Below are 22,243 nucleotides of genomic sequence, written 5' to 3'. Positions count from 1 at the left end.
AAAATTTGCCAAACAATACATCAAGTATCCCAAAAGCATGTGGGAAAATGTGGTATGGCACAATGAGACCAAGGTTGAACTTTTTGGCCACAATTCCAAATGGTACGTTTGGCGCAAAAACAACACTTCACATCACCAAAAGAACACCATCCCCACGATGAAGCATGACGGTAGCAGTATCATGGTTTGGGGTTGCTTTTCTTCAGCTGGAACTAGGACTTTAGCCAAGATGGAGGGAATTATGAACAGTTCCAAATACCAGTCACTTTTGGCCCAAAAGCTTCAGGCCTCTGCTAGAAAGCTGAAGAGGAATTTCACCTTTCAACACGACAATAACCCCAAGCATACATCCAAATCAACAAAAGAATGGCTTCACCAGAAAGAAATAAAGTTTTGGAATGGCACAGCCAGAGCCCAGACCTAAATCCAATAGAAAATGTGTGCAGTGACCTGCAGAGGGCTGTGCACAAGACATGCCAAACATTTGACAGATTTGGAGTAGTTTTGCAAGGAAGAGTGGGCAGATATTGCCAAGTCAAGAGGTGCCATGATGATAGACTCCTACCCAAGAAGACTGAATGTTGTAATTAAATTAAAAGATGCTTCTACAAAGTATTAGATTAAGGATGTGCACACACAACAAAGTATTAGTTTAAGGGTCTGCACATTTATGCAACCAGCATATTGTATGTTTTTTGTTACTTTTCCCTAACAGTTTTGTTTGTTTTTCAATTGAATTGTACAGGTTATAGGTCACATTAAAAGTGGGAAAAGTTTTGAAATGATTTATTGTGATCCCATTTCTTTATATCACAAAAACCTGACATTTTAACAGGGGTGTGTACACTTTTTATATCCACTGCATATAGGTGTGTGTGTGTGTGTGTGTGTGTATATATATATATATATATATATATATATATATATATATATATATATATATATATATATATATTATATATATAAAAATCGACATCTGTGCAGTAAACTGAAACCTGGTTCAAGGCTCAGAGAGCACTCCAGCACTACTGGGCTACAACTCATACCACACATTTCGGCCACAGAACACTGACCAAAACACAAAAGGAGGGGGTGTATCCATATTCATCAAGGATACTCACACCTCCAGGTTAGTGGCACAGCATGATACCTCTGAGATCATCCACGTGCAACTAACATCAGGCAAATCAGCAATGCAAATTGTGGCCTGCTACAGATCACCCTCCATGACCCAAGACCACCACTTCATCTTTCTGGAGACACTGGAAAACATGAAGGTCCTACCGAACACACTGACATTGGGCAATTTCAATTACCTTACCATTAACTGGGAAAACTACTTGAGTACAATCTCCCAGGCTCAGCGCTTCCTGGAATTTATCAACTCAAATGCCCTGGATCAGCTGGTAAACTCCCCTACCAGAGGCCACAACATATTGGACCTGGTCATCACCAACATGGGCGACAAGTGTTCTGTACCAGAGGTCAACCCGTCACTTGTTAGATCAGACCATAAACTAATCACCCTGGATGTCCACACCCCACCACCACCCCCAACCAAGGAAACTACAGTGAAAAACTTTTCTAAAGCAAACTTCACCTTACTTAAGGCAGAGGTGGTAAGTTTCACAGCTCCCACGCTAAAGGATAACACTGCCCAAGATGCAGAATCCTTTACAATTGCACTCTATGAACACCTACAAGGATGCATGGATCGTGCCATCCCTAGCAAGACCAAGACTCACTCCCCTAAGAGAAGGAAACCAGTCTGGTAAACCCCTGCCATAAACAGGTTATACAACAGAAGGAGGAAACTAGTGCAGAAAAAAAGCAAATCCCAAGAAGGAAAGACATCCCTGATCAGTATCAGAAAGAAACTAAGGTCCCTCATAAAATCATCCAAGGTTAACTTTGAAAGAAAAATAGCCAAGGATTCAAAAGATAACCACAAAGCCTTCTTTAGCTATGTCAAGAATCTAAGTGGCAACTCACAGATATGCTCTGAGCTAGTGCAAAATAGCACAAAATATACTGAACCTACTGATATTGCCAGCATCCTGGCAGATAGATTCAGTGCAAACTTCACCTCCCTCTCACCTTCAAAAGGGCCCACAACAATACCGGAAAAGTGTAGTGTCCTGGAAATCACAGAAGCACAGGTAAAAACAGCCCTTTCAAAAGCCAAAAACACAGCATCAATGGGGAATGGGGCCAGATGGTGTCCCAGGCTGCATCTTGCACGAACTACAGAACAAACTAACCCCCCACCTAAACATGCTGTTCAACCTCAGCCTCTCCACAGGCTACGTGCCCATAGAATGGCGCACAGCAACGGTTATTCCGCTCCACAAAGGAGGGGCCACAACTGACCCTGGTAACTAACGCCCCATAAGCCTGAGTAGCTTGGTCTGCAAGGGTATGGAGCGCAACATCATGGAACTCATTAACAAAGACATTGGGAACCTCCAAACACTTGACCCGACCCAGTTTGGCTTCGTTAAGGGCAGATCATGCCTACTAAACCTGGTTGACTTCTTTGAGACAGTCACCAAGGCCATAGAAAAGGGAAAGGTGGTTCACACAGCCTACCTTGATCTCGCCAAGGCGTTTGACACCATTCCTCACTCTGGTATTATAGAAAAACTCACCAGCCTGAACATAAACTCCTATGTCACAAGATGGGTTGCCAACTGGCTTACAGACAGAACTCACATGGTAAGAATAGCGGGCTCCAGGTCCGACTCTAAACCAGTCAAAAAATGCATAGTCATCCCGTTTGGGAAAAACAAAACACCCACGAATTACCACATAGGAGGCAGCCCCCTTAATACAGAAGAGGTAATAAGAGATCTGGGGACTCAGGTAGATAGTAATCTTTCCTTTCACAATCATATTGCCAAAGTAGTTAGGAAATACTTCTATGTGGCCCATCTAATTACTAAGGGGTTCGCATCTCGAAATAAAGAGGTTATAGTGCCCCTCTACTCGTCACTCATCAGACCCATCATAGAAGACACTTCCAACAGCTGGAAAGAATACAAAAGCACCTCACCAAGAAGATTACTAGCCTCAAACATATGTCCTATGCAGCCCGACTGAAAAAACTACGGCTGTACTCAGTGGCATATCGCTTACTCAGAGGTGATACCCACCTAACTTACAAAGCCATGTCCAGCTCAGAATTGATGGACATGCTCCACCTAAAGAAATTCAAGTCACTGCGAGCCACGCGCTCTAGTGAGCTAAACCTCACCACAACAATAAATAGAACATGCTGGAGGGATAGATTCCTGTCACAGAGACTCCCCATGCTTTGGAACAAAATTCCTAACTACATTAGGCAGAGACTCTCACTAACACTCTTCAAGAGAAGCCTTGACGAGTGGATGGGTAACAGAAAATACATCCCTGGGATCACTTTGTTGTCTCTGCTTGACAGAGGCTCAATTAATTAATCAATTGGGCGGCGAAAGCCGACATACTCTGGCTAGGCTTAAAAATGCCCTCAGGCAGATAGCCTAGTACCTACCTATGAATATATATATATATATATATATATATATATATATATATATATACATTTATATACACACACATTATTTATGTGTATGTATTTATAGATATGTGTGTGTGTGTGTGTGTGTGTGTACACACAGACATGGATTCACTTTATATCCTCAAAATACTGAAATATTGAAATTCAGTATTTCAAAGTTATAAAGTTAAACTTTTTAAAACCACGAAAACTCAGAACCACGAAATTCAAAATCTCACACACCGGAGATTTTGAATTTTGCGCTTCTACTACACACACACACACACACGCGCGCGCACACACGCACGTATACACACACACATGCACGCACGTGCATGTGCACACCATCCTCCCCACACACAAACACAAGCTCTCTACTACATAAAAGAAATGGGGCAAGCCCCATGCACCCCCCACACACCCCCTACTTAAATATTCTCACTCCAACGTCACGTTACACATAAACACACACAAAACACCATCACACAAGCTACATTCTCCTCGCACACACACATCACAGCAACAAAACACACTGACACACACCACAGCCCCTACCCAAAACCCTTAACACACACACACACACACACACACACACACACACACACACACACACTTTTTATGTGCAACTAACTTAGGTTTAGACTCATTGGTCCTTGACTTCAGGAATACAGGAGTGATCAGTTATTAAAAAAAAAAATAAGAAAAAAAAAAGTAATTCCGTTTATGTAATACGATTTACTACAGGGGAGTACTGCATATTTCAGGATTGAGGCATTTTTTTTTTGCACCTCCTCTACCTATGCCCAGTATTGGTGTCCACCTAATGGCTCACTACAGTGTTAGCTGTCATTCAATGGCTGGTATTGCCACGGTATGCAAGAGAAAAAAATTGTCATGTCACAATGCTCAGATGGCAGCTACTGGGATTTGTGAGTGAGAAGTAAATACAGTTTATTACTCAAAATAACGTTTGTACAAAGTCAATAAGAAATGCTATTTTCACAGTTTTATTAACTAACTGATGCATAATCATTGTAGAATGCTAGAGGACATCAAGGGTTTGCCCAGAAATAGATGCCAGTCACCTCCAACCTATAGATATGGAAAATGACAAGAAAATTTGCGGGTAATATGGTTTGTAACCAGGGAACTGCACCACCTCCATCTGCATCACCTCATTCTCCAGAATGGGCATTGTGGGGTCTTTCCCAGTAGAAAAATTACTAATTGGTAATTGTGACTGGCAATTTGAGATGTCCTATAACTTTTTTGGAATTACATAGAAAAAACGATCCACTTATGAGTGCACCGATTGTTCCGGATGTGAGAGAGAACACTGTACTTGAGTCACTGGGTCCTTCTACTTAGGCTGCAGTAATTCCAGAGATGATTCTAGGACTTGGAAGCACCACAGTTGTGGCCAGGACAGCTTTCTTGGGATCTTGTCATCTGCATTCCCAAACCTTAGCAATGAGGAGTAGGACTTCCCTCATCTCTAGCTTCTTAGCAACTGCCTCACTGCAAACATCGGGTCAGTTGTGCTGCATCCTGATCTGAATACAAACTGCTGATCACCCTTATTACATTGTACTACCCCTGCGTATCCACTTGTGAGTCACCCTCTCCATAACTTTTATGTAATGTGACAGCAGTATGATGCCTCTGTATGAATCACAGTTGTGGATACCCCATTTGTTCTTGTTAACTGGCACAAGTATGATTCTTCAACAATCACCTGGGGTACGCCTTTCTCTACACACTGCTACAAGCATCTTCAGGAGCCAATTCTGCCCTACCTCAGCCAGCATCTGTAAAATATATCCACCGTGTCCTCTACTGAGCCTGCTGCTTTCCCTGACTTTATTTCCCTTAGTAAAAGTCTTACTTCTTCCAGGATGGTATCATGTTTGTCTGTACCATAGCCTTTTTCTCGGGAAGTACAGCATCTATGGGGATAATGTGATTGTTAAGCTGCTGCAAGTACTCCCTCAATTGGCCTTTGATGTCCAGCGGAATGGTGAGCATGTTGTTTTTGGCATCCGTTATGAAGTGTGTCTGTGAGTTTTCTTTATCTGGATGTACTGGTCTTGAAATCTGATGTAGTGTCTTTGTAGTATTTTTATTTATTTTATTTTACATTTGTTAACCGGGTTAGTCTGGTTGAGCTTTTGCCTCATTTTCAGCAGAGACCCGGTGAGAAAAGCTCCTCAGGACTAGAAACTATTTATTAAATTTTAGTAACATAGTAGTAACGATCAGGATCTTACAAGCAGAGACTTGGAGAGAAAAAAAGCTCCTGGGGCAATTCAATTATACAAAGTATTAACAATTGGCAGACAAGTATGTGAGTTGTTACAAAGTTTTAAACAATTAGCAGAAGAAAATGTGACTAGTTACAATATTATTTAAGCTGCTTAGAGCAAAAATGAGTTAATAGTTAGGCAGATGCTTATTTAAAGTGGGTAGGATCTAGTTGTATAGGAGTTTGGAAACAAGAAAGGAAAGTAAGAATGGCTAGTAGGAGATGTAGGGGAGGTAGAGTATAGGAGACAGACTAGACAGGTAGGTTGTTTTGAGACTGTAAGAATTAAGAGTGGTTGGAGATAGAGGAAGGGAAGAGGTAGAAGAGGCAGGGGAATAGTGTTAGAGCTACATTAAGAGTGAGGTGGTAAAATAGGGGAAAGGATGGTGGTTTCAGGGTGGTTGGCTACAGTGGCAAGACCACTTTGTTTTTAGGTATTTTTTTGTGGCTAATTTGAAACTTTTGGTATGCTGGAGGGATTTTATTTCCAAGGGGAGATGGTTCCAGGATGTAGCTGGGTTATAGTTATAGAGAAGGCAGCCTATGTTGGTTTTGGGTTTGTAGATGTTTAATAATTCTTGATTTGACCTGTGTAGCATCCTAGCTGGGGAATATTTGGATATGATAGTGGAGAGATTGGGGCAGAAGGAGGGTAGATAGAGGATAGAGTGGGTGATTTGCAGTTGGTATAGTTGAAGCAGCTGAGGGAATTTTAGCCAGTCTAGTTGCTGTAGTGCTAAGCAGTGGTGTGACTTTTAGGTCTGGTTAGCTGCAAACCTGGTGATCTTATTATAGGTAATTTCAAGCTTTGAAATAAGTGCAGAATTTAGGTTTGTGAATATGTGTCAGCTGTACAGGAGTGTTAGGAGTAATAAAGCCTGGGAGAGAGTTATTCGGGCAGTGTTAGTTAAGTATTTCTTGCTATGGAAAAGGTGTCCAAGTTTCTGATGAGTTCTTTTTACCGAGTTAGTGATATGGAGATCAAACTTAAGCTGATCTTCTATTGTAGCACCTAGCAATTTAGTACTAGACTCAGCTGAGATGATAGTGTTGTTGCAGGATAAGATGGTAAATGTACTTTTGAGTGTGGTGATGTTTTTAGGGAAGAAGAGTAGGAGCTTAGTTTTGTTTTGGATTAAGTATCAGTTTGTTATCTCTAAGCCAAGTCTCAATGGTGTGGAAGGATGTCTGGGTAGTTGAGTGGAGGTCAGTTGGGTTGTCAGCAATGGTTATAACAGTTGTCTTCAGCATATTGCACAAGAGATGACTGGGGGCAAGAGGAGTAGAGCAAGTTGGTGAAAATATTAAAGAGTAATAGTCCAAGTATGGACTCTTGGGGGACTCCCATTTGTACAGTGAGGGGGGAGGATAGTGCAGAGAGCCATTTAACTGATTGCTGATGGGTAGAGAGATAGCTGGAGAACCAGGAGATAGTAGGGGGAGAGAAATGTAAATTAGTGAGTTTATCTAGAAGGAGTGGGTGAGAGACAGTGTCAAAGGCTTTAGAAAGCTCGAGGAATAGGCATGAGACAAGTTTACTGTTATCATGAGCTAGGGAGACTATGTTGATGAATGATATGAGTGCAGTAGTTGTACTATGCATGGGACGGAAACCATGCTGTGTGGGTGTGAGAAGATTTTCCTGGTGAAGGTAATGCATTACCTGCTTGTGAATGCTTTTCTCTAGGATTTTTGAGAGTGGAGAGAGTATGGCAATCGGTCTGAAGTTGGATATGTCAGAGGAGTTGCGCCCTTTGTGAATGGGTATGGTAAAGAAATTCTTCCATACATTGAGGACATAGGATTCAGAAATGGATCGGTTGATTAAGATGGATACAAGATAGGCAAGAGGTTCAGAGGCAATCTGCAGGAAGCAAGAGGGTAGCTTGTCAACAGATGGGGAGCAAGGTTTAAGTTTAGAGAGTAATGACTTTACATAGTTAGTTGATACTGCTTTTAGAGAGAAGGAGTTAGGAGGGTTTGGAAGAGGTATACAGTTTGTGGGGGTGCTAATGTTGTTTCTGGGGGGGAAGTAGCTGGTAGAGTGCCTCCAATGCCCTTTTCTGTGCTAATGCAACTGCTCTCTTTCCTTCCTTGTTAGTCAACCTCCATTCCTTCCTAGCCTGAGTGGTCAATCCAATCTCACACTCTGTCTGCACTTCATATTTCTTTCGTGGAGATCCTGGACTGCTCTGTTGCACTGCACGCTTTCCTTATGTACCTTATAGATGCACAGAGATAGGCCACAACTCTGGTAGTCCTCACAAATGCTGTTTAAAGGTGCTGCCATTCTTCCTGCAAACCTATTTCTACCCCTTCTTATGGAGGTGGAGGCATGACTGAATACTTGAACTGTCATAGTTTATCTCCAGTCAACTTTCTTGTCTTCAGCCTGGTGTCTGTTGACCTTAACAGCCTCTTTGCTCACTGAATGCAGCCAATTGTTGAAACCAGTAGTTTATGCTGTGGGCCACCAGTTTCATGGAGGAAGACTTTGCAATATATGTTCATACCCCAGTACCCTTGACTCAGTAGGTAAACTTTACCAGGATTTGGATATAGGCCACTGGTGTAGTTGAATTTGTGACTGTCTCTCTTAATGAAAGCATGTGTTGGCTACTATCAAGATATTTGCAAGACAGAAGTTGAGAGACTCTCCATTATTCCTGTTACCCACCCATATGGAGCCAGGCAGTCATAATTTCCTTTTCTGTCTGTCACGATATGTGCATTAAAGACACCCCATTACCAGAACCGATTCATGATGCACGGCTTTATCTAGCAGGTCCTGCAAAACTTCCTGTCACAACCCAGCAGTGAGCCATAGGATGACATTATGAGTACTGCACTATCATTATACATGGAGTCTGATTGGCAGGAGCCTGTCACTTAGTGAAACAGTATCCCTCACTGCCTTCTGAACCCTTTCTCTTGCCACAATTCACAGAGTATTTGTGGCCTGTTCTCCTATACAGAAGGAGACTGTGGATCCCAAGCCAAGTGCCTTGGCTGCACTGCCCTTCCATCTTGTCCCCTGGAAACACTGGATGGCCATCCTCCTCCATAGCATCATGTCATCCATTTCCAAACTGCGTCCTGTCAGTGAACCTACACTGAGTAGCAATTGACAAGTCATTGTTCACAGGTTCATTGGTTATGCATCTAGCTGTAGCTCAACACAGCTGCCAAAGATAACTCATAATGGCTAACTACAGACTGGCCGACCATTAGCTTATTGACATAAGGCTGCTGACTTTGATAGGAGGCACATAGCCAATAGAGGGTACATACACACTTTATGGAGTGCATTCAAACCTGACCATAATCTTTGTTTTGAGTAGTGGATGAAAGGTAACAGGAGTAAGCAGTAAAAGTACTATGTAACAGTTATCTTTGTCTGCACCAAAACAAAGGAAGCATGGTGATATCTTAAAAGTAAGACATTTCTTTAAAATCTATAGTGAGGGTAGAAGACGTTCAAAATGTGCAGTGAGAACTATACACATGACCAAGGGCCATATCTTTTCTCCCTAAATGTTTTTTCCCAGTTGTCATCAGTGATTAGAGACACTGATGACAAGTTATTACACATGATTTGATGGAACTACAGTGATATTGCAGAAGAAAGTGGTTTCCAGTGGTGCTTCATATGATTTTAGTAGTGCATTACAGGTGGTCAGCATGCAGAAGCACACTGCAGTGGCTTCACTTCAGCTAACATGTTCCATATAAGCCTTGCATGTCTATGTCTTCACTGTTGGGAAGAAGAATTTCTTACAAAAGTGTGCATACCTGAGATTTAACATTGTGCTATAAACTGTACCTAGAAGCCACAGTGACACTTCTATGTGGTCTGATGCAGAGAAAAGGAGGGTTTTGATGACTGCACTTCAGTATATTGCTCAGTTGTATAAAAGTGGCAGAGTATGGTGTGTCCAATAGTCGGTGTCACCCATAATGGCTGCCATCCATTTGTTGACATGACTTACTTTGTGATTTTCATAAACAGTCTACTGCTTTCCTTCCAGGTGTACCAATGTAAAGTCCAACGGTATTGTGGAATAGTAACTGCAGAAATATGGCTGTCCATTTGATTGTAGCTACTTTCTGGTGAGCTGTCTATGCTTAAATGTAACTGGTGACATAAGAACTAGGTAATTATTGATGTGCATTTCTTCTTTGGTTTAAAAAACGTGTTTCCTAAGTGAATCTGGTCATACGTCCTCTGATGCTGCTGTTAAGATTCCTGTGAATTTGCTAAGCCACTGTCTGTGACTTCGGGTTCCCATGCATATGCATCAGACCTTCTTCGTGTTCTGTTGATGAACAGTCCATTGAAGTTAATCACTGAGGAGTCATGATGTCTGCATTATGAAATGACCTCCTCAGCATGATACCTGTTAGCTCAGCTTGCCCCTTCCTGCAGTGAAAGCCAGACTCATAGTTATTCATCAGGCTTCACAAGTTATGCACTTGCAGATGGTAAGATAGCTGAAATGTATGTTATCTACATAATTGCTCTGGATACTAACTTTAAAGAATGTCTTAATTTCTGTGTTTGCAGTCCTTGTCATTGCCATGGGCTGTCTGTACATTTAATGACCTGCAAGTACTTTGATGTTTTAACTCAGCTATTTAAAACCGAAAGTTTGCCCTTTGCACCCTATTTTTAATGAAACCAATGCTATACCAAACCCTGTTAAACATATTAGTTGGGGTCTACATATAATCCTACAAAATGTTTGACGGCTCATTTTCTTTGTTGATGTTCCTGGGATAGAGGGCCTCTCATGCTTCATCCCTGCTGTAAGGACTAAATTCATATAATTAAATTGCAACAGTTAAAATTACAGAAAAAATGACTGTTGTGTAAACCAAACAGTTGGAGGTAGTCTGGTTTGTATAGCTTCTTGGACAAAAGTGTTAATTTCTGTATATTGATGACTAGAACAGCATGTTGTGGCAACCTACAAAAGAAAACAATTTTGAGACAGATCAAAAACAGTAAGTAGGCACTGCATTACATGAAGTAAAGAATATACTATGTTGCTTGAAAAACATCATACCAGCGATGAATATGTTTACACAACAGCAGTAATAACTACAAACAGAAGGACACATCAGTGGCATGCCTAATGGATAAAATGCAGAGGACTGCATTTCTTTTTAAGAGAAATATGAATATTCATTTTGGTTAGAATATGGATTTGCAGTCATAGCTAAATCTGTCAGTGGCCCAGATCAATTGTTATCCGTGTATGTTACAGGCATGATCAGAAGAATACCTAGAAACCTTTACATTAAGGACTGCTAAAAGCATATTTCTGCCATGACTTGCTGTGAAAGTGCTATTCAGATGATAGCAGTAAGGAGAGAGGTGAGAGAACAGTTTCAGAAGCACACCTGGCTGACTGCAAGCAACTCTGTTTGACATGTATTGTCATTCACATTAGCTGAACCTAGCAGAGCAGGAAATGCGAAATTCTAGCTGAGGGTGGGAATATGGGAGGAGTAAATTGAGAAAAAACTGAAGCAGATCAAAGTTGAATGTCTAAATAAACTCTGTTATCTCAGCAATGAGCTGGCAGTTCTGGAAGATTTTTTCACAGAATGTGTAACGTCGTTAGGAAACACATTTGTAAAAGGCACTGTGTGACAGTAAATGATACTTTTACTGAGGCCTGTCAAACTTAGCGTCTCTTTCCCCTTCTTTCACTCTAACTGAATGGAAGTCTTAAATGACAGCCTAGCTAGGGGCATTGTATTCTCAGAAACAGTGGACTGACAATGTATCATAGGGAAGATTTTCTCTAAACTCTCATCAGGACGTCTGCCCCCCAGGAGGTCAGTTAGGGTTATAAACTGAATAAAATTAGTAGTAACTATTTCTAGCTGATGCATACAGGTTGCAATGAGCCAATCTCAAGGAAAAGTTAAAAAAGATATATTTTTAATTTTTTTCCCATAGTGGTCCTTTAAGCACTTCTGCACCTTGTGAAGAAGATACAACAATTCTGTCTTGGTACACTTGCAAAACACCACGTTTAAAGAACCGTGCTCTGACAGAATAGCATTTGTACATTATTTGTATCCAATGGTTATGCCATTCATTCCTTACATATTTAACGATCATCTGTAGCTCACTGTCATGATTGGTAATTTATTTCAGTCTGTCAAGCTTTTTATTAGTTACTGATCAACCTGTCATGATGCTCTGCACATATCCAGCAATGTCTTCTTGGGTATTAGATAGTGTTTGGTCAGACACTGAATTTTTTGACAACAATCAATGCTTTCCAGGTACATTGATCACTTGGTCACTGAAATGCTTCAATTTCATCTGCAGCCTTCACCACCTTGGTGGTGCTTTGTTCAAATCATAGGAATTATTCAATGGAACAAGCAGTGGTCAGTCTGGAGGCATCTTGAGAACTTCTTTCATGCCACACACTCACAAGACACACTTTTCTTTGTACCTTTGAACATTTGTGTTGTGCTTCAATTAGCATTCTTGAGTAAGAGTCAGTAGGTCTTATGATTTCTGCATCCATCTAGAGCAAAGCAGTACCTACACCATAACTAATGGTATCAGCTCTCATGACTATTGGATTGATGATGTCATAGTAGGCAAACAATGCATATGACATAAGCATTTTTTTAACTTTGCTGAAGTTTTAGGCTTCTTGAGCATTCCCCCCATGACCGCCTACTTTTTTCTTTAATACATCTGTCAGTAAACTTGGCACTGTGGCCATATCTAGTGCAAACTTGCCCAAGAAGTTTATCATGCCTGGGGCCTAACATAGCTTAGTTATACAAGCTGAACTTTTAGCACTGCTATGGATCTGATCATGCTTGAATCTGGTTCCACTAGTAATTATGGAGATTGTATTTAATATGGCCTTAAAATCTGAATTTGTCACTATTTAGCTTTAAAACTGAGTTTTTAATAGCTTGGTTCTCTGCCTCCAGTCTTTTGTCATGTGCCTCTTTATCAAGACCAAACACTGGCACATTATCTTCCTTTACTCCATTTCTGATCAATTTAGCTTCTCTATGTCTTTTTCTACCTGCTTTCTACTTTCCTTCCTTTTCCAACACTTCATTTTAGAATATTCAACAATCTGCTCTTGTAAATACTCCTACTCAGGACATACATCAACTACTATTGCATTCAATTAATTATGTTCTTTTTTTTGTGTATCTCTTTCATGTAATTTCGCTTGTCATTGTAATCAAAGTCCTATGTAAATTTGATATTTTTAACTTTGTATTTGCTGTTGCTTTTTCTGTTTTGATTGTCTTGCATATGTAATTGTAGCTTTTCTCCTCAGGTCTCCACTGAAAATGGGCCTTTGGCACAGTTGGACCAACCTGTTTAACAAATGACAATCAATCAATCAATAAATAAATAAATAATCTGTGACAATAACAATACATTCAAGCTATTTCAACAGGTGCTGAAGTGTAAGTAAGCAAATAAAGTTGGCCACAATTTCTTTCACTATCCATCACAGTCAAACATCAGTATTGCACACAATAAGTGTCTCTGTTGGTGGTCTAGTAAGAATGTGAGGCAATGGAACACCTTGTTGGTATAGTGGTACAGTGAGTACCAAGCCATCTTGCAGCATGGCTCGTCTCACTATCGGAGTTCTTAAATGTGGTGCCATCTGTTTGAAGTCTGCATGTCCTCCCTGTCTCTGGGTTTATTCAGATCCTCTCATTTTTTTCACCACCCCAAAGACATGGTGTAAGTGAGTTAATAATTGTTCTTCCAATTTTCCTTAAGAAAGCATGGTGTATTTTTTCCTGTGCATGCTGTTCAGAAGTGTGCACAGAGATAGCTATAGTCTGTGTGTGGGCTGGGAATGCTGTGGATATTATTTATTTAACATTCCTCAGTCAGACTTCAGAGGTGTGGACAGAAGTTCACTGTAGCTTGTCTAGGTTCAGTGTACTGTGGAGGAGCAACAAGTTACAAGCAACAACAGTGGACATTTTAGGTGTTTCTGTAAGTATCACACAGTATTACAGCGATATCAGTCTATGTATCTAATTTAAAGCTTACCGGGGTTCCTCGTATTAGTAGTTTAACTTGCCAGTCTGATTCAATATTTGGTACAGAGGTCATTGCACCCAGGAAAATGCATTCTGAACAATTTCAGCAGTTTTATTTTCAGTGGGTACTTCTCTTATTATCTTAGTTTTTACACGTAACAGCAAAATGGGCCCTCTTGTTACCTTTCCAACACCTTCTTTCACATGCAGCATACTACATTCACAAGAATGTGAATGGTTGCATCTCATGAATTTGCTAAACTTTCATCCACTCTGCTTTCTTATGCACACATTGATTTTGACCAGGACCATGTTTTTTTTTTCTTGAACTTGGCATTTTCTTTTTGTGTTTTACCTCATACACACATTTGCATTATTTATATTAGCTTTTTGTATCTTTACTAATTCAGCCACTCTGACAATATGAATTACCATTTCCAAAGTTAAATTTACTTCTAGCTGTAACTTTTGAGGCACTTCATTATTAGCCAGATGCAGAATGGTAGCTATGATGGGACAAAGGGGGCTGCTGCCATGGGTGCAAGACATTAAGGGGCTGCAACTGGGAAATGCTGATTGCTCAGTACTGAACTGCCAAGTATTTGGGGAGGATGGACCTTGCTCCATAATTTGGAGATGAAGACTGACAAATCAGGAAATGGACCGTTTTTGCATCTCAATAACATCTGGGTATGGGTTGATCAATGGGTGAGCAAGCTAGAGCTTGCAATCAGTATTCTATCTGTAACTTCTTCATCTTTTGTCTGGTTAATAGGTTCATAGGTTGTTACTGGGCTAACAACCACTAGGACCCTTACAAGCCTAGCTGCAAACAAGCCAAACCATTTGGGTCCTGATTATCCAGGGCATCTATGGGAGGCATGGTGGTATGGAGGTAACTAGAGATTTGTAGGGGGGAGTTACTTAAGTTAATACTTTACTTATTGACACCCTCTATCCATAATGGACATGGGGGCCTGACGGGGGTAAATTTACAATTTCCCATCCGATTGTCAAGGGTTGTTTGAACAGGGTCAGGGAAGAACTCTGTTTTACATGAATGGGGAGCCTATTCCATAGTACATGGATCCTCTGGGGGACATACCTATCTTTCCAACAAGTTCTGTTTATGTCAAAAGCAAAGTTCAGATCCATGGATCTAGTGTTTCTGGTGCTATCTGTTTTGCATATGTACAACAGATCCGTAAGGGCTGGGTCTGAGGAAGCCCTGTAAGTCAGGCAAAGATCCACTCTCAGCAGCCTATAGGACACTAGAGATAGAGCCTTTAGGCAATCAGTGCAGGACAGGGTATTCGTACCCTGAATTCTCGTAGTGTGTAACCTTTATGGGCATTCCAAGTGTTGTTAAGTGTCTGGTCAGATACATGCCAAAGGGAGCACTGTATCCAATGATAGCTCTGATAAAGGCAGAGTAGAGAAGTATAACTTTCTTGTACCTAGATGCCATACCCATACCTATACTTTGGGTGACATAGAATGTTTTTCTTATCTTAGCTATGTGTTGGTCAAAGGTCAGACTGCCTAACTACTGGGTCAAATCTTAGGGGTATTTTATCTATGGAGTATTTAACGTGGGTTGACAGTTTCCCAAAGAGCATTATAATGCATTTTTTTTGCACTGAATTTTAGGCCATGGTTTTAGCACCAGTCATTTGTCTGTGTGAAACCTACTTGCAAGATGTTGGTGCCTTGGAGGGGATCTATATAACAAGCTCCTAATTTACAGTCATCTACAAATTTGATGAGCCAGAGGCCTTAAATGTTAGCTTTGACTTCTAAGAAATACATGCCAAACAGGAGTAGGCCCACCATGGAGTTCTGCAGTACTCCACTGGTGACCAGTCTCTTGGTGAAAGTGATCTCAACAATCTGCCTTTCTGGGTCCTATCTATGAGTCAAGCTGCCAACAAGTGAGTTGTGTAAGAATTTATAGCTAGCACAGAGAGCTTGTCAAAAATGCCTGAGTGGTGTACTATACTGAATGCCTTAACCAGGCTAAGATACACTGTCTTATCCTCATCCTTTGCCTTGATGACCCTCTCACAAAGGTCTACCAAGTTAAGAAGGCATAACCTTCCTTAACAAAGCAAAACTGGGATGGGTCCAGTGTCGGTAGTTTGCCAATATCCTTGTTTATCATTTCCATGATAAATTGTTCCATGGCTTTGCATATTAGGCTTGTCACACTGAAGGGTCTGTAGCTCCCTGGGTTGGTTGATGGCTTCCCCTTGTGAAAGGAAATTACTGTTATGGTCCTCCATTCACTTGGAATGTAGCCTGTTTCAAGGCTGTAGTTGAAGAGTGCATCAACTGCTTCTGATAGGTCATGTTTTAGACTGTTCAGAAAGCAACCTGAGATGTTGTTGGGACCCACAGAGGCAGTGTTCTTGTCTTTAGTGAATGCTGTCAGCACCTGGTCCATTTTGATAGCTGGGGGAAGTGTTGGAGGGGATTTCACATGGTTAGAGCTGTGGGGAGTGAAGTTTGAGCTAAATTAATCAGCCAGTAGATTTGCTGTGTCATCCTGATCAGTGTAGGTGGTACCGTTCAGCACCAGGTCAGCACTCTGCTGTATGTTACCTCTAAGGTTCAGGACATAGCTGATGAAGGCCTTCAGATTGTCCTTGCCCTACAGGCTATCCTGGCCTCAAAGCTGACCTTGTTGGACTTAAGCAGATAACATAGTTTGTTTAGTTGTATAAAAGAGGACTTATCTTTAAGGGAGTTGCTCCTCCTTATTTTGGCCATGAGTTTTCTTTTTTTTTTGTGATATACCCTCTTTACATGAGGATTCTACCAGTGGGGTTTGTTTTTAGTGACTGTTTTGGGTTCATTTCTGGTAGGTATGGCAGCCTCTATGCAGTCATTCACACATTTGCATTGGGAATCTGTGAATAATTCTGCATAGGTAGCTGTGGTCGCGAGGTTGCAGGGAACCTTGAATTTTGACAAACTGTCACTTAATAAGATGTAGTTTCCTTTTGAATACTTCCTGTTGCTGGTTTAGCTTGCTTTTTTTTACTTCAAATGAGACAGTTTTGTGATCTGACCTCACTAGTGACGATATGACCCAAGAAGCGGCGCAACACTCTACCATACTGGTGAGTACCAGATCCAGTATGTTTGATCTTCTAGTCGGAGTGTCCACTATCTGTTCCAGGGTGTTTGTGTTACTAAAGTCCAGGAAGCATTATGTCTGTGAGTTTGAGGCAGTGTAGATTTCACAGTCTATAGAGGGTTACTTAAAGCCACCCATGAACAAAGTGTATGTTTGGACTGTGAGTACCTCTAGTAGGTTTAGGTAAGAGACATGAGACTCTAGGGGCATAGATGGTGACCTGTAGCTAGCCATGATGTGGTGAGGGACCTTATCTACAGTGGCTTGCATGTGGATGAACTCCCTGGAATCATCCTGTTTAACCAACCTGGAGGCATGTTTATTGCTAACGTGGATCAAGGCACCTTCATCTTTGTCACCAGTCTGTGCTGTTGTTGGTCTATATGTGTAGTGGAAGGCACTGTAACCTTGCATTTCCAGAGTACTTGCTGCCAAGTTTTGGTCATGGTACAGGTGACTACATTCTCCAAAGTGAGGAGAGCTTGATGGGTGCAGAGTTTTTTTTTTTTTTTTTTTTTTTATTTAGGCTCCAAGCATTGAGAAGTAACACCTTAAGGTTGCTTGTAGACTTTTTCACTATGTTGGTAGTTTTGCCTTTTTTGACACTGTCTAAAAAAGGCACTAAAAGGTTGGATAAAGTTTTAGCCAATATCTGAAAAGCTTAGGAGGACATGTGAAGCCTATCCTTGGCAAAACAAACGTGACCTTCTGACCATGTCCTCCCATGCTGACAGATATTGGATCCCCTGGAGTAACACCAGAAACTAAGCCAATTATTAAAATTAATCATTTTACACTCATACTGTGGCATCATCCTTGGTTTAGGTATAATGCTGCTCAGTGCAAGGTTCATACGTATCTGTGACATTCCATTATGTCTCTTTTCATATAGTCCAGTGAGGTATGTCTCAGGTCATTTACACCCACATGGCTTTGACAGAATCTTATTGGTACCTGGGGTGCAGTAACTTGAGTGTGCGCGTGATTTTATGGATCTTGGCTCCAGATAAGCAACTAACAGTTATCTTCTCCTTGATTAACCTGGTGAGTGTACACCTGTGTGTCACACAATGGAGTCCCCAATGACAAGAGTATTAGGCAAAGTATATGCTTGCCTTATTGGCTTTGCTCTTGGGGGACCTGTGGGTGTAGGCTTATGTGAGATATTTGGTGTTGCTTTTGGTGCATGTTTAGTGATCGTGGAGGAGTGGTGCTGTCATTAGGTGGCTTTGAAGGCCTTTGAGATTTGGGAAGGTTTCTTTTAAGCACCTCTGCATAAGATAATCTGTGTGCGTGGTGAGCGGTGTGGGTGGGGATGTAGTGTGAGTATTCCTGACAACTTCATTTGTATGCAAGAGTTTTGCTTCCAAGAAAGTTGTGTATTTACATATTTTACATATTGTGTTATTTTCTTCATTGATTAACTGGTTGTGTGAGAACATGAGACAAGGGATACATTGCTTTAGAATGCCCAGCTCTGCCATGCTGGCCACAGAGACATCTGGAAATTGCATATCCATGTTGTCTAGTCTTGTAATAGAGTTGGCTGTTTAGGATTAAAGATGGGGTTTTAACAGTGGTCTCCTAGGGGAGTTTCTGGGGTTAAGGGCAAGATGTTACATAGTGCTTAAGATATGGTAGTGCTACATGGTATACAAACTACTTTCTGGGGTTAAGGACAATAAGTTATACAATGCTAAGATACGGCAGTGCTGTTCAATGTGCAAGCTAGCTGTTCTAGGCTTATTTTCATACATTCCCACATTCTTTAACAGGTTTTAGATCTAATCCTAACTTTATAGGGAAATTTTACTGTCTAGCTGTTTGCTACTGTACATGGCACTGCTAACCACCACTCTTTGCAAACTTAGAAAACAAAACGCCCAAAACCACCATGCCAGCTGAAGAAAAAACAATGAACACAAATCACTTTAGTGTTTTTGTTCCTTTACTTCTAGAACTTCATCAGAAGTAAAGAACTTATTCTAGAAGTAAAGGAACGAAAGTGCTAACGTGATTTGTGTTTGTTCTTTTTTCTTCAGCTGGCAGGGTGGTTTTGGACATTTTGCTTTTTAAGTTGTTAACCCAGTTCTCATTTTGCTTGTGAACTCTTAACAAATTGGGCTGATTTATAGCAGAGAAAAAAATCTTGACAACTGACTTCTGTGCCCTCTAGCCAGACTTCGAGTATCCTGCAGTGCTTCCCACCACAGAGAAACCAAGTAAATACCTTCTGCCACAAGATGGATGTTTCTGGAGTTTCTTAATGTATAGCACAGCAAAAGCAGCTCTCATGCATGGGCCAAGTAAACAACAAACTACCACCAAACTATGACTCTGGCAAATTCACCCTTCCGCAAGGAGATTTCAAGGCATACAGAACTAAAAAAGCCAATAAACCAGATAAATTGCTATTTTTGCCACAAAATTAAATACATTTTTAAAATGCTCAAAAAACAGTATTGATTGCTGTATAAAGCTAAGTACAAGTGCAGTAAATCAAGAAAATATTCTTACTCTTGCTTGGATGGTTCTGGATGAAGTTGAAACACTGAGAAAGTGTTGCAGAGTTCACTGTAAGTGAACAAAGAGCTGTGCAAACTTGCCTGATTTACAGTATAGTTAAAAGCTTGTAAACTGACTCATATGCCCTCTAGCCAATAAACAACCACACCTTGAGCTTCCTGCAGTGCTTCCCAACGCAAAGGGACCAGGTAAACCCCTTCTGCCACAAAATGAATAATCCTGGGAGTTCATAAAGCAAAAGCAGCTTTCAAGTGCAGATTAAACAACAAACTACCACCAGACAACTAAGTTTCTGGCTAATTTGCTGTTCTGTAAGATTTGGATGTACACAGAACTAGAAAAGCAAAAAGAAAAAGAAATAAAAACAGAGAAATGGCTATTTTTTGCCATAGAATTAAATAAATGCTTTCAAAATGTTCAAAAACAGTAGTGATCACTGTATAAAGAAAGTAACCCACATTACTCATATAACTACCAGCCAAAAGTTTCCACAGACTTTCTTTCAGCTTGATCACATTTGCAAAAGCATGTCCTTCCTGAATAACAACTGCTTTTTTTTTATAAAATATTCATTGAGCTTACTCTGGCCCCAAGAAAATGAAAATTAGCTGTAAATGGCTCCCACTTCTTTGCCTAAACTAGAGCATAAAGTGAAGTGTTTACCTGTATTTCCTCACTTTCAGTTTTGGAGGGTTGAACTTTGTAATTTTCAACTAATTTACAATTATTTTAGAGAGGGTTTTTTTTTTTTTTTTGACAGTAAGGAGAGAAAAAAAAAGTTTAAAAAATTCACATCAGAAACATGCTATAAGCAGTACAACATTTCTGCTCCTTCTACTTCAGGTGCCATTTCTGCTTTTTCCGCAATGCATAACAAACCAGTATGTTTGCAGTTAGTTCTGACAAAATAAATACATCAAGCTACAAGGAGATACTTAAACTTCTGCCATGCAACCTGTGTCCTGCTTACAAGATGTAGTTTTACCTTGCATGTTTACTTCAAAGACTTACATATTATATGAGAAAAAGCTAGCTCTGCCTTAAAAGTCATCTGCAAGAGAAAAGTATCCCCTTTATTTAATCATAATACAAGAAAATAAACAATTCTGTGCTGTGTTAAAACATAACTATTTTTCCCCAAGTCTCACCTTTGCTTTTAGATTTATCCTGGTCAGAGAGATGTTCCATCCTTGTCTTTGTCACAAGTTCAACATTAGAGGCACTGAAAACCTACAAGGTAAACAAAGGAAGCTAAGATTAGTGAAAAACACATGAGTTGGCATGCACACATGGAAGCCTAGCTTTCAATGCATGAAATTTCAGTAGTGTGTGCAAAGAAACCTTGATCAAGTTTTCTGCTGTAGACAGACAAAGCACATCACACTATAGCACATATATCACAGAGCAACTATATAGTTTTCTTTCTGCACAGTTTCAGAAAAAAAAATATTACTCCTTTTTAATTATTAATGTCACCTTAAATTCATCACCATGGCATAGAGGAATAAAGCTCTGACTATGAGCCATGGAACCTGGGTTTGATTAACAGCTTCAGCCTTTGGGGCACTGTAGGGAAGGATGGGTGTACCCATCCTTGGGGGATGCTCGCATTCAACCCCTAGTGGAGGCCACAGACATGCAGGGGAGCATAGTCTTCAGTGAAGAAAGGGCGGACAACATTGGATGAGTTGCCATAGAGGCAGTACAATATGTCAGGACAGCCACCCATCTGACATCAAAAGGCAAGCGTGTAGGGAATCAAGATGCATAAAGAGAAACAAAAACACTGCAGCAGTGTGGCACTATACCAGAATGCCTAAATCTCCACAACGAACCCGGGAATGGGTCGAAATAAGTCCAGGGGGTTTAGGAGAGACCGGTAGACCTCGTGGATAATGAGAGGCGCCAGGAGTTCCAGACCACACAAAAGGGTAGAGAGCCTTATTATCACAAATGGGCACAATCTGTAGTAGGATAAAGTCATGTATTCTGTTATAATGCCCACTTTACAGGATATCACAGCACTTAGAAAATGTGAAATATCAGGAAAATAGTTTTAGAACAGCTGCTAAAACCAACCGTCTGCATCCTTTGGTATCAAGCCCCCCTTCCACATGGCCAGATCATAACAGACTGAAGAGGGCTACTTTGTGCAGAAGGCAGTGCACATAGCAGTTTGATAGTGCAGTCACACTAGTCCTTAACTGTATGTGAGGAAGATTTCACCTGAAAGTGCTAACATAAGATTCAAATGTGCATGACTTTGAGTATAACAGAGCAGGCCTGCTTAAGCAAACAGTGAACAAGTAAAACTTTTGAATGGGATTAAACATGAGTCCTGGGGGTGGGATCCAGTCCCAAATCTTCCTGCTACATGTAAACAAATAACTGAGACTCAACAAAATGGGATTGAGGAACCAAGACACAATTAAATACCACTCAAACATCTGCATGTTAACAGTTTATGTATGCCAGAAATATATCTAATCATGTAGTTCAGCCACTACTTAAATAATGTCTTGAACAACTTTACAATATGTATGGGACTAATATGCTATCTGATATGTCTCTCTCTTTTTACATATGCTTATCTAATCACTATAATTTTAAAATATTGAACACTGGCCATGGCAATTTTGTTAAAGGATTCAGGAATCCAAAATTCTGCTCAGCTACTCTG

At 40.6% G+C, this 22,243-nt stretch overlaps 1 protein-coding gene across 2 annotated transcripts in view; it reads right to left on the bottom strand.

The window, feature by feature from the left end:
- Positions 1-22,243, bottom strand: part of ANKRD13D (ankyrin repeat domain 13D) — an 860,392-nt gene that overhangs the window by 212,893 nt on the left and 625,256 nt on the right. For both annotated transcript variants that reach the window (XM_044084174.1, XM_044084175.1), the window contains one exon: positions 20,712-20,793. In XM_044084174.1, the coding sequence (XP_043940109.1) occupies positions 20,712-20,793 (82 nt within the window). The remainder of the gene's footprint in view (positions 1-20,711; positions 20,794-22,243) is intronic.

This window comes from Protopterus annectens, chromosome 9.part0, assembly GCF_019279795.1.
Source record: "Protopterus annectens isolate FY-2018-M chromosome 9.part0, PAN1.0, whole genome shotgun sequence".
NCBI lineage: Eukaryota > Metazoa > Chordata > Ceratodontiformes > Protopteridae > Protopterus > Protopterus annectens.
Note: the sequence above shows the minus strand (reverse complement) of the source record. Positions and strands in the feature narration are given on the sequence as shown.